At 44.2% G+C, this 13,415-nt stretch overlaps 1 protein-coding gene across 1 annotated transcript; it reads right to left on the minus strand.

Moving 5' to 3' along the window:
* Positions 1-252: 252 nt before the first annotated feature.
* p4ha3 (prolyl 4-hydroxylase, alpha polypeptide III) lies at positions 253-11,699 on the minus strand. Its single transcript, XM_035533979.1, has 14 exons — positions 11,575-11,699; positions 10,010-10,129; positions 9,454-9,608; positions 9,143-9,366; positions 7,008-7,151; positions 6,840-6,891; positions 6,420-6,583; positions 5,084-5,254; positions 4,070-4,134; positions 3,513-3,672; positions 3,156-3,218; positions 2,725-2,793; positions 570-666; positions 253-323 (listed from the first exon to the last, which is right to left on the minus strand). Exons 1-14 carry the CDS (start codon positions 11,697-11,699, stop codon positions 253-255), a joined length of 1,680 nt encoding a protein of 559 aa, XP_035389872.1.
* Between the last annotated feature and the right edge of the window lie 1,716 nt (positions 11,700-13,415).

A 13,415-nucleotide genomic window follows, 5' to 3' on the forward strand; every position in this document is an offset into this window, starting at 1 on the left:
AGCAACCTTCTTCTGGAGGTGTGTACGGACGTGCAGAGTTAACGGCCTCTCTCAGTGGGCGTACTCACTGCCAAACACCAATTCAAAGCCAACAACCTCCGTCCACAGCGCCAACCCCCCGGCCGTCAGCTCTCCTTTAACGGTGTGTCTGTGCGGCTGCCCAGGACGGAGCTGTTCTCCCCGCACACACCGGCCACGCCACTCCACAGTGCAGGCTGGGTCTTGCACTCCTGCCGGTCCCACAGTGTCTCATCACTCATCAGGGTCCCGACTGCAGCGCCGCTGAAACTCTTGCCCGTACTCATGCACCCACTTATTAGCCACTAGAAACGGAGACAGATTCTTTGTTGCTTTTGTAAGTGAAACTTAGTGAACATGTCAAAAATCCAGCCAAAAATAAAGTGCAAATGTTCAGGACAATTGGAAAATGTCTCGTCAGGTTTGGCTTTCAGAGTATCTGCACCATATCCACCCTGTCATCTAGAAAAAATGACCTAATGCAGTGTTAGGTGTGTCTGGTTTTACTAATGTGGTATTAGGCGTGTTTGCCTATGGCATGGACATCATACCCCATTTATCACCCAGAAGAACTGGACAGCCTGCGTGCAGTGTGTCTCCATCTCCTTGGCCATTTCTGTGAAGGTTCCACCAGAAGAGTGCACTGTTCTGTAAGAAAGGCACACACACACACACACGCACACACAGGCATACACACACACAGTTCACACATCGCTACATACATCAGGGGGTCTAAGGAGTGGACCCTTTGTCTTCAAAACGTCTCTGTAAATGTCTGTAATGACAGATTTTAAATGAATGCTGAACAGAGGTCAGTGGTCAGGGTCACCATAACCACTCACCACAGGGACAGCCATAGGTGGTGAAAGAACACAAAGGTCAAAGGGTAATATCCTAGCTAGGGGTCACGAATGTTTCTCCAACAATTCATTTGCTAAGCCCCCATTCAAGCTCCAATCCAAATCCTTTGTGTAGTGGGACACTTTCTACCAAGCACCACACATAATGACACCCTCCTAAAGCAGGATCCCAGGACAAGAAGCTTTCTCTGCATTTGGACAGCTGTACTGACTGTGGTTGGATTTTGGTGTGTGTGTGTGTGCGCAGGGGTGGAGTCTGGGCAGGTGTTGCCATGTGTGCTTGTGTGTGTGTGTGCGCGTGTGTGTATATGTGTGTGTGTGTGTGCGCGCAGGGGTGGAGTCTGGGCAGGTGTTGCCATGTGTGCTTGTGTGTGTGTGTGTGTGTGTGTTTGCATGCGTGTGCGTTTGCGTGTGTATGCATGCATGTGTATATGTGTGCGCGTGTGTGTATACGTGTGTGTGTGTGTGTGTGTGCGCGCGCAGGCGTGTGTGTGTATGTGTTTGCACATATGTGTGTGTGTGTGTGTTTGCGTGCATGTGCGTGTATGCGGGCGTGCATTTGCATGCGCGTGTGTGTATATGTGTGTATGTGTGCGTGTGCATGTGTTTGTGTGTGTTTGCATGCGTGCATGTGTCTATATGTGTGTGTGGGTGTGTGCGCGCGCGCCTGTGTGTGTGGGTACGTGCATGTGTGCGCGTGTGTGTGCGCGTATATGTGTGTGTGTGTGTGTGTGTGTGTTCAGTTCAAAGTTCATTTGTCATGTACTTAGTCATACATGGTATAACTGGCAGTGAAATGCATTTTGTAACTTCTCCATCCATGGCTGAGGAGAGATACAGGGAAATGGATGCGGTTTAGTGAATAAATAAATATGTTATGATGGATGAAGAGGGAATGTATAATATGCGTATATACAATGTACAATTTCTAGATTTTTTTTTCAGGGCCCGAATGGCCTGCGGGAAAAAGCTCCTCTTCATCTCTGTGTTGGTCTTCAGGGAGCGCCAGTGCTGAGGGTGAGAATGGATGAGGCACAGTTGCCCACCTATACTGATTGTGGTCTGTCTGTTAGGAAGTTGGAGATCCAGTCACACAGCGATGGATGCAGTCCTAGATCCTCCAACTTAGTAGTGAGTAGGGAGGGGATGATGGTGTTAAATGCTGAACTGTAGTCAACAAACAGCATTTTAACATAATTTCCCCTCCCTTTGTCCAGGTGGGTCAGTGTGGTGTGGAGCAGATGTGCAACTGCATCATCAGTGGAGCGGTTGTGGTGGTATGCAAACTGAAGTGGGTCCATGGAGGCTGGCAGTGAAGATGTGATGAAGTCTCTGACTAGCTTTTCAAAGCACTTCATCACGACTGATGTGAGGGCAACAGGGCAGTAGTTGTTGAGGCCGGAAGGCTGAGGTTTCTTTGGGACGATGGTGGATGGGGCGATACCGAGCGTCAGGGAGAGATTAAAGATGTCAGTGAATACCGGGGCTAGCTGGTCTGTGCAGGCTTTGCGGACTTTACTGCAGATGCCGTTTGGCCCTGCCGCCTTCCTGGTATTCACTCTTTTGAACACTCTCCTCACGTCACTCTTCATGATGATGAGAGGGCGCTGGCCTATGGTGGGCTCTGCGCATGCGCCGTTGGCTGCGCCGATAGCACCATTTGCACTGTTAGCATTAGCGCTGCTAGCTGCAGCCTCAAAGCGAGCGAAGAGTGTGTGTATGTGAGTGTATGTGTGCATACGCGTCTGTGTGTATATGTGTTTGCATGCATGTGTGTGTGTGCGCGTATATGTGTGCGTGCGTGTGTGTGTGTGTGTGTGTGTGTGTGTGTGTGTGTTTGCTGTACCTCCACTGCTGGAACGCTGAGGTTGGCATGGATGAAGGCTGTAGATCCCCCGGCCTCCACAGAGCTGAGCTACAGCACATTACAAAACTCTCATTCATTTAAAACATGGCATGCACATCTTAGCACCATCCAAAACACGCACGCACGTGCACGCACACACACACACACACACACACACACACACACACACACACGCACACACGCACACACGCACACACACACACACACGCACACACGCACACACACACACACACACACACACACACACACACTCTATTTCACAGACAGCAACATTTGCTGAAGAGTTACTTTAACTAAATGACACTATAGGAAAATTTTTAATTAACTCTCCAGTTGACCCATATACATGTGTATATATATGTAGAGAGAAGACATTAAAGGAAAACAGGAACAAATAATTATTCACTTACGTATATCATAAATGTGGCCATTCGATTTCCAGAGTTGAGTGTGTACAATGGGCTGGATTTTGACTGCCAGTGGAACAAACAGCGATGCAAAGAAAATAAAAAACAGATTGGACAATTCTGTATTTGAAGATCAAATTCATATTAAAGACAAAATGATTCCACGGTAGAACACCTACTCAGACGGAGAGATAAGATTAAAGCATTGCATTGTTATCACCTTCTACAGAGAATCTGTTATGGTTCCAGCCTGCTCTGGCGTAGCACTGCTGGATGTGTCTGATGGGTGCAGCGTACCACAGAACCATCTGAACGTGTTCATTTTGCCCTGAGCAGACCGTGTTGGTGGATTAGACTCACAGTGGCATGGTCGTAATGCGGTTCATAGTGCCCTCCGATGCCGTAGTTCACTACTTGCAAATGTTCGCCGTAGGGATGCTGTACGTTCAGGCCAGTTAGCAAAGTGATGCGCCGGTTTACCTTGCCAACCACGGGGTGTGTTGAGTCCTTTAACCAGGCACTGCAAGGATCAGCAGTACAAGCTGTCATACAACACCCCACACTTCTGTTAAAAACATTCAAAAGTCTCACAGGTCTGCTCACAGATGAACTTTAGCAATCTTGTTATTAAGATACATTACTTCATACAATTATTAATAGTACCTGATATTCATTTACCATTACAGTGTCTGAAACAAAACTTAAGATGGAAAAACTCTTAGGAATATTCCAGACTAACACCAGTCATATATAAACAGCTCAAGTGCATAGCAAAGCAGATATTATTTTTGCTAAACTTTTTGTTTTGCCATTTTCTGAGCTGGTGTGGTATGTTAACAAGTTAATGTTGCGTATAAAAACTTGTTCTGTCCTTTGGTTACATTCAAAAAATGTACTGTCTACAGCTCCGTCTGTACCTCTTACTGATGCGATAGTCAGCACTGGTCTGGTTCACCCCTGATGCCGCTACTGACCTCCTTAGCTAAAGATATAAATAAGTTAGCTCAGCACAGCATGTGTGTGAAAGGGAAACGGCAGCAATAAACAGGCAGTACACATCAACAAAATGATGGGTGCTGTCCTGACCTCTCAGACTCTGCATTTAAATAAAACACTCACACACACCATGGATGCTTTGTGCACTAATGTCATAGAGGAAAGATAAGGTTAAGACTCAACTACTGGCAAGGAAAGGAGACTTTTATGCACTGTATCCTCTAAAGGGTGATGGTTCAATCCACCCACACAACAATGTCAGACTATAAAACCACACAGAGTGCAACAACCGACAACCAGCTTTTTGTATGTGACTCACTCACTCTGCGTTCAATCAACTTGAGCACGCTGTGGCTGAACTACACTGATGACGGCAGTAATGCGCCTCCAGGAAGGATCAGAACACAGAGGAACAGTTTTAACTTAGTATTGTTGCTCACACATAAAATTTCCAGACAACGTTTCAGAACCTCAAACAATTGCTTCAGTCATTACTTGTCATGAAAGTTCTAGAAGCTGTAGTGTAGAATGTCAACTGTAAATATGGTCCAGACGTTATTTTCCCTGAGTAGTCAGAACCACATATATGGTTCTTCCTCTTCATCCTCGTATTAGGGTCCAACAGTGCATGGGTGGATTGTGACCAGTCATCTCCAGCTTCATGCTGATTTCAGATCAGTCTTCTGTGCCTTTGACAAATCAACCATCTAACTGGTAGAAGCTTACAACCCATGTCATGATCACAGGTTTTCTGCCAACATTCGAAAGGTCTTGTGCCTTATGGTTCTTTGTGCTACTGAACAGAAACATAGCAGCTGGCTGGCATGTGAGTCTTTATGACATTTTGACAAACACGTTTAAGCACTAATGAAAGTGTAAAAAAAAAACAAAAACCCACACATGTGTAAAACATCTGGTATCTGTGAATCACTCACCCCAGGCACTGCTGAGTCCCTGATACTCTGGGCTTCAGTTCCCATGACGAAATTGTGAAACAGAACGACATACGGCAGTACGCTGAGCACCTCCCTCCTGATGGGCTGCAGATATAGACCCGGGCTGTCGTTGGTGAAGTAATCGCAGAACAGCTGGGGGTCTTCATACAGCTTGGGATATGAGCAGAGACAGGACCTCGAGCTTCACTGGTTGAACTGAGCATGCTCACCTCTCCCGACACCAGAGTCAGCTGACAGTCAAGTCTCTGCACCTCTGCATAGGTACTACTACTCTCAACCACTGAGACGGTGCAGGACTATTGGACTCAGGTTATTATTCTATTAAGAATCCACTAGTTCAAATGAGCACTGCATCAAATCTTAAAAACAAAACAAATGGTTCACTAATCTTTAAGTACCAGAACAAGTGATTTTCTTCTAGCAGTTCTGCCAAATGCCACAATTGTAAAGGTGTACAATCAGTTTTGCTTTAACTATCAGACACTAGAAATCTGAGGCCACTCGTCTCAAAGGACACGTGCAGGACAATAACTGACATCACAGATTTGATGTTTGTTGTGTTTTTTTGGTTTTTTTTCAGTTTTGGTCCTTTCCAGTTCCTAACCACTAACCTGCTCCTTCCCTACGACAGAATATCTACCAACCTGGAAGAGTGGAGGTTAATCTCTGCATCAGTTTCAGTTATCATTTCTATATCTTTTCTTCTTTTGTGGTATTTAATAACCTGGCTTGCCATGGTACACAGTGACTGAAGGGGTGCAGAGGATCTGTTTTTTAAGTTGTTTACCATGCTGTAGGTTTGTACCCGAGACCCGTGTGTTTGACACAGCCGTTCATAGGTGCTGTAGGTTAGTACCTGAGACCCGTGTGTTTGACACAGCCGTTCATAGGTGCTGTAGGTTAGTACCTGAGACCCGTGTGTTTGACACAGCCGTTCATAGGTGCTGTAGGTTAGTACCTGAGACCCGTGTGTTTGACACAGCCGTTCATAGGTGCTGTAGGTTAGTACCTGAGACCTGTGTGTTTGACACAGCCGTTCATAGGTGCTGTAGGTTAGTACCTGAGACCTGTGTGTTTGACACAGTCGTTCATAGGTGCTGTAGGTTAGTACCTGAGACCCGTGTGTTTGACACAGTCGTTCATAGGTGCTGTAGGTTAGTACCTGAGACCCGTGTGTTTGACACAGTCGTTCATAGGTGCTGTAGGTTTGTACCCGAGACCCGTGTGTTTGACACAGCCGTTCATAGGTGCTGTAGGTTAGTACCTGAGACCCGTGTGTTTGACACAGCCGTTCATAGGTGCTGTAGGTTAGTACCTGAGACCTGTGTGTTTGACACAGTCGTTCATAGGTGTCCCTCGTTCTCAGGTAGGTGGTGTTGGGTCTCTTTAGCAATGACCCTGAAGTTACAATGGGTGGATTTTCAGTCAGAAGTTTCTTATACTTCTCCAAATTAAGCAGAACCCTTTTGTTTGAGGGATCTTGACAAAAAAGATTAAAAAACAAAGTAAATATGAATACAACTGCAAAGATGCTCAATTTCCAATTTAAAACTAGGATTTTGAAATTTATGAACAACAGAAAACTGTAAACTCCCCCTGTCAGACAGAGTTCTGAAAGCTGTGTTCAAGTTGTTTTGGTCAGGAAATACTGTCTACTCTCCACACTACCCTAATCTCACTTTCTCTCATTGCATAACATGAGGTGTTTGTTGAGCATTTCACAGGATAACTTCACCATGATGCAGTAATTCCAACGAGAGGCTGAGAGCAGAGGAGATGTTTCCTGTCTGGAATAACACAAACAAAAGGGTTAATAATATAAACAATCAGACTGACCATATAAGAAAACAAAAGATCCAGCGATTATAATTATTATTATTGATTATGGTTATTGATTATGCACCTTATAATAAGAGAAGGCTAAATGATCCAGTGCTTCTTCCAAACTGCCATCGTGCTCGAGGCTCCAGTTGCTGCCGCCAAACAGGCTCACTGCTTCTTCCAGCCACTGCACGGCGTGGTAGTAGTCCTCTGCCTCGTAGGCCACCTGGAATGACGATGTTCGCACAACCCCAGAGGATCAGAACTACTAAACATGAATAAAGATACAAGAAGAATATCAGAGGTTAGGAGGTGCCATTCTAGCCATGTATCATATCATTATTGATTATTATTATAATGAACCCACGACATCAAGGTAGGAAGGTGTTCAGAATCTTCCATTCCTTGAGCTGCACGGTGTCTGTTGACTAGACCCATCGTGAGAAGACATGAGCTACAAAACTGCTTACAGTATAAATGCAAATAATAAAACCACAATCAAGAATCTTATAGTGGGTCTTGGGGTCATAATACTCACACTTATATAACTGGAAACCAGTCTATATTTTAGATGAGGTGAAGGTCATTTATATAACTTGGAACCAGTATATATGTTAGACGAGGTGAAGGTAATTTATATAACTGGGAACCAGTATATATGTTAGATGAGGTGAAGGTCATTTATATAACTGGGAACCAGTATATATGTTAGATGAGGTGAAGGTGATTTATATAACTGGGATCTGGTATATATGTTAGATGAGGTGAAGGTCTTGTGTGATGGACTTGACCTCCATGGAAGGTGTTTCTAATTACCTCCACGGATTGAGTTTCTAATCACCTCCATGGATTGAGTTTCTAATCACCTCCATGGATCGATCTTCTATGGTAGCAGCTCTTAATCAAATAAAGGCTGGTGTGTGATACGGACCTTCCATTCTCAGCTTGAATACTTGCAAAGGATCTCTGTTCTACATAAAAAATGTATCAGCCTAAAGCCCATGGCTTTTTGACATTGACCCTGCTTAAAATTTATGGTTTTGGGCAAATTTGTGTCACTCCAAAGTTGTCACAACATTTAGTGAAAATCGGCCATTACAGACACAGAGAACACTGCCAGATATTTTGAGTGCAGCCCAGCGAGATTAGTGCTTCCAGATGACCTGGTCTTCACACGACTGTTTCACTGTAGGCCATACACATGAGCACATGAGAACAGCTGTTGAGAATATTTAAGTTTGCTCTTCCAGATATATTAATACTGTACTGTAAAAGTTGACTAGTTTAATAATTTCCAAGGCTGGTACACAGACAAACGCTTGGTTTCCATGGTTTCCACTTATGTCTTGTGTACATCTTATTTTCTCATATTTCATACATAAATGCTAAACAAATCAGTGACCGTTTTCACCCATGTGTTGTATTTTTCCAATGTGTTTATCAATTAACTGACACTTTTCACATGGTGGCTCCAGACTCTGTTATTATGGAGGAGCTCCGTGCACAGGGTAGAGGCAGTAGGGTAAGTTCTCCTGCACTTTGACCGTCAGCCAGCTGAGCATTCAGACCCAGACGACTGGAATTCAGCCAAGCATACACCACAAGTACAGGAAGGGACGTATAACTTCAATATGGAATGTCAATTAGGAAGTTCCAGTATGGTCTCGTGGGAACGTCTGAGCACATCTTCCGGAGTGCTCAGCTCACATTTCAAGCTGTTGAAATGTCTGTTTTCATAGTGTGTGTGTGTGCATGAACGTGGTATATGTGTGCGTGTGTTTGTGTATGACCATGGTGTATGTATATATATATATATATATATATATATATATATATATATATATATATATATATATATGTGTGTGTGGGTGTGTGTGTGTGTGTTTGGCATGGCCTGAGTATATGTGACTCTAAAAGCTTACGTGCTCAGATTTTCAGGTCATAAATTCACATTTTCCCGTCCTCTGCTACACTGTGGCAGACGAGCTTCTGTGTTTGTGCTATAGCCACAAACAACATGAAACTAATTCAAAGGCCCAAAGAAATGTCACTGGCCATCTGCTGAAAGCCGTGCTCCTTCCCTAGTGTGACCCATGTATCAGTGAGAATAACTTTCTGCCACTTGCACATCAGCAGTATGTACAGCTCATATCAGTGAAATGAAGAGGCACACAGGACAGACTTCTAAAGCAACTGTATAGTTTTCAGGTGACCCACCTTTCCAACAAGGAAGCAGTCATCCCCAGAAAGAGGGATGGTCACAGATGGTTTGTAGATCTCCACTGTGTTGCCATTGGTGTTCCTCTGGAAGTGACCTTTCACCAGTGCCTCCACATGAAGCGCATAGACATCCTGGAGCCTCATGAGGCCCTGTGCTGCCCCCTGGAGGTCCTCTAGTCTGGGTAAACTGCTTTCCAGGCTCTCAAAGTTAGTCCTGAGGGCTGAAATACAACAATGGTTTCAAAGACGTTCTTAGTGAGAAGTCACACATCAAAGCCACACATTTTGAAGGACGGATAAGAAAATACCTTCAAGGTTTTCTTTGGCTTGGCTGCTGTAAACTACATTCAGCCATTCAGACTGTAGCCTCTTGATGAGTGAGAACGCCACCAGAGGGTTCGCCATAGAATATGCTAGTTCACTGTATATCTTGTCATGAAATTCAGAAACCTTTACGTAAAACCTAGAGAAGTACATAAAAAAAAAACATAGCGACCGTTACTATTCATAACAATCCAGTTTAAATTTCATAAGAACCAAAAACTTCCTTTAACTGAGCCACATTTACTGTGGCAGGAGCAAGTGTGACCTGCAAACACGTGCACGTGACGCAATGATTCAAGTCCCACAGAACGTTAATGACGCATCCACTCAATTCAGAGGCGCCAGCAACTCAACATGTGGTTCGCCTCGGCAATGAATATACAATTAACTATACTTCGCTCAATTAGAATAACACCGTAATTATTTTAGGTGTTAGTTAAAAGAACACTTCCCTCGTACCCTTGCATTTTTTGCATTTGGTTTTAAAAATCGCTGAATCTAAGATTTGCATGGTACATGTAAACAAATAAACATACTTACCGCTTAACGTCCTCAAGTCGTCGAGTTTCGTGATCAATGTATGTCCTTAGATAATGAATAAGTTGTATTTCTGATAAACTAGACTGCTTTATGCTCATCACTGAAGTGTACATCTCCCCGAGTGATTTGCCATGTGTGTTGACTGCGACCCACAGCGCTAGCAGACGTAAATGTAGGCCTGTCCTCATGCTGTGTGTGTGCATCCTCGTCCTCTCTCTTCCACAGCCCTACACAATCTGACGCACGGACTCGGCCCCTTGTCATGAGCCCCGGAGAACATTCAGAGAACACGTCTTACTGCGCGTATCTCAACGATCGGGAGATTATTTAAATTATTGTTGATATTAACAATAAAAAGAACAACGGGAACAATAAAAAACAAATGTGCATCCTAGAGCTCTAAAGTTTTTCGTTGCATTTTTATCTGATTAAACGAATTGAGGAATGTGACAGGCGGGATTTAGACGGGATTTGCATACGATTCTTCTCAATTTATAGAGCTCATCTTAAAATGGTCTTATTTATAAGTGAGTCAGAGTAACTTTTATTTGACGACTGGAACAGCCTTGCAAATAAACAGTGACAACTTTATCCTTAACTGTTTACACTTTGATTAATTAAGATTAAGTTAGATTTGAGTGCTGGTTCAATCCATGACTTTGTCATTACAACACATGAAAAATAATCATTACAGTAGATCCAAGTTATTGTCATTGGCATTTGTAAGAGCTAGGAAGGCTCACTTCAGCGTCCTGGTTGCTTTCTGCTGAGCCACATGAGCCCTGTAGCAGGGCATGGCTCTGCTCATGTGACTCCTGAGACTCTCGTCCCGGAGGCCGTAGATGAGGGGACTGAGGAACCGCGGCAGCAGGACGAAGCAGAAGTAGTTGATGAAGGAGATGTGCTCCTGCGGCCAGTCCACACGCAGCACGATCAGGCTCTCTGTGATGGGGAAGGTGAAGGCCGTCATGCTGAGTAGCAGCTGAATGCCATGCAGCACCACGGTGTGCAGGGCCTTGCTGACCGACGCCCGGTCCCGTCGCATCCTGCGCGCCTCCAGCAGGATACGCATGTAGGTGAACAGGATGACCACAGCTACCCCGGCGAAGAATAAGCCGTTCATCACCAGCTTGAATAAGGTCTGGATGGGTGAGGAGTTGAGCACTGCGGTCTTGCAGACCACCGGAGTGGACAGGACGTCGACGCCCACTTTGGGCTGCATCAAGATGAAGTCCACCATGGGCAGGACGCAGCTGAGGAGCCACAGACTCAGGATCACCACCCACATGCGCTCGGGCCTCCAGGAGACCGGGCGCTGGAGAGGGTAGAGGATGGCTGTGTAACGCTCCAGGGACATCGCGGCCAAGATGAGTGGCGTGTTCTGGAAAGTGGCCGTGGAGACGAACAGCAGTGGGGCGCAGAAGATGATGGCAAAGTTCACTTTGCCCATGATGAAGAGGAAGAGTAGCACAGACGAGAGCAGCTGCAGGGTGTCGTTGACTAGCATGTAGGCGAACAGGATATAGCGAGAGCTGTCGAAGAACTGCCTGTGTGAGGCGAAGGTGTGCAGAACGAGCAGGATGAAGCAGAGGAAAAGGCAGAAGAATGGGATGACCACACATATCTTCACCATGATGGACACAGTTCTGCTGGACCTGGCATCATCTGGAGGCTCAGTCACGTTTTGCATAACTTCAATATGCAAAATCTTGATTTTTACCAGCCTGAAAAGCTCAAATGAAAAGGAATATCAAATTGCATATTAACATTTTCCAAAAGATTTAAAGACAGCTTCTCCACCTTCTTAAGATATCCTACCTAGTTCAGGGACCATGTGCATTTTAGTGCTTCCTCTGCTCTAACACAGTACTCTCATGAAGTCCTTGATAACATGTGGAGCTTAATGTAGTTACATTAGAGACACAAAACTCCCACAGCACTGGTTACCCAATACTGACACTGAGAACACTGGATTAGTGCAATCCAAACATATAATACATATCTGGAGTGGGACTCGATTCAGCCTCAATTCAGATATAAATACAACACCATTCAGTAGAAAGAACTGACTGAACTACATGAAGTTGAACTGATTTGAATGGTGACCCCAGTCCTGGGTTACAATAAGATGACGACTCATTAACAAAGTGTACTTACCGCACCTGTCTGCAGGCAATGGAATTAGAAGGTAGTGTGAGATGGGTAGTTTGGTTTTTGCATTTATAGAAGCAGTGTTTTCATGGTGTGAGGTAATAGGGAGAAAAGGTCATGATGTAACCTCAAGGGAAACATTAATTCCATGCTATTGTCACAGTACATTACTTTGATGATTAGCAATATTGTCCCTGAACATTTTCATATTATTAGTGTAAAACCAATGAACCATGTTTTGTTTGTTACACATGTTCCCATGTGCTTTGAAGTTCACTCAGTGGTTCCTGAATTACAATTGTGTAGGCTCTTAAACCACAGCTTTGTTGAAATCTTTGTTTCTCAACCCTCTGAAACAATGCAATGAAAGAAGCATTATTCAGGGTTCAGTGGCCACAGAATAGGCCATTTCAATTTACTGACTACTGTATAATAAATATTTATTAGAAGCAGCTTGTAGACGCACAGCTGGAAATTTTAGCCCATCTGATACCTTGTGTTAGCCTTCCCCCAGCTCTTCTCAAAACTGTTTCTGGATATTTCTGTGTGGAACATCACTCAACACCACTCTAACATCACTCTACCGCCACTCTACCACCAATCTAACGCCACTCTATCACCTCTATAACATCACTATAACCCCCTTTAACACCACTAAAACACTTCTAACACCACTATAACACCAGTTACTCAGCAGTGACACCAACAGGTGTAGAAATTGCAGAAATACTGCTATACCTACACTCATACCAGTGCAACACACCAATGTCAGGGTCTTTGCTGGGCCATAAATGGTTTACTGCCCAAATAATGTGATCACCTGTGGTCCTGTGATGAACGCCAGAGGGTGGTTGAAAAATGATGCATGACTAACATCTGGGCTACAGCCTGTTAATGTGTAACCATAAACACACCTACAATAGCAGCATGTCTGATGCAGTAGCCAATATGTGCAGATACTGTTTCTAACTCCCATTTCATTAATAATAATAATAATAATAATAGGTGACTAGTGAGTGCCTAGAAATGAGATCTTCTTAATTTAGGTGTTGACATGGAAGTTTTGGAAAACATTCCATGCCATTTAAAAATGCACCTATATCTAAAAAGAATGAGGTAAAGAATGTGGGTGTGGCCTGACTGAGTGAGGGCTTTTTCTGGCTTGTGGTTTAGCAAGTGTTCAGATGTTGTTACTGGGAATGAATGCCATTGCACTTAGTACCCTGTACTCTACCTGAAATAGTTTTATTCTATA

Source organism: Electrophorus electricus, chromosome 15 (genome assembly GCF_013358815.1).
Source record: "Electrophorus electricus isolate fEleEle1 chromosome 15, fEleEle1.pri, whole genome shotgun sequence".
Taxonomy (NCBI): domain Eukaryota; kingdom Metazoa; phylum Chordata; class Actinopteri; order Gymnotiformes; family Gymnotidae; genus Electrophorus; species Electrophorus electricus.

Excerpts from the sequence above, each read along its gene's own strand:
- p4ha3 (XM_035533979.1), bottom strand. The coding sequence starts at position 11,699 with ATGCAAAACGTGACTGAGCCTCCAGATGATGCCAGGTCCAGCAGAACT. Across the intron at positions 10,130-11,574 it reads TTCATCCTGCTCGTTCTGCA|CGGGGAGATGTACACTTCAG; the intron begins CACCTTCGCCTC and ends TGGCAAATCACT. Across the intron at positions 4,135-5,083 it reads GGGACTCAGCAGTGCCTGGG|CTAAGGAGGTCAGTAGCGGC; the intron begins GTGAGTGATTCA and ends TTATATCTTTAG.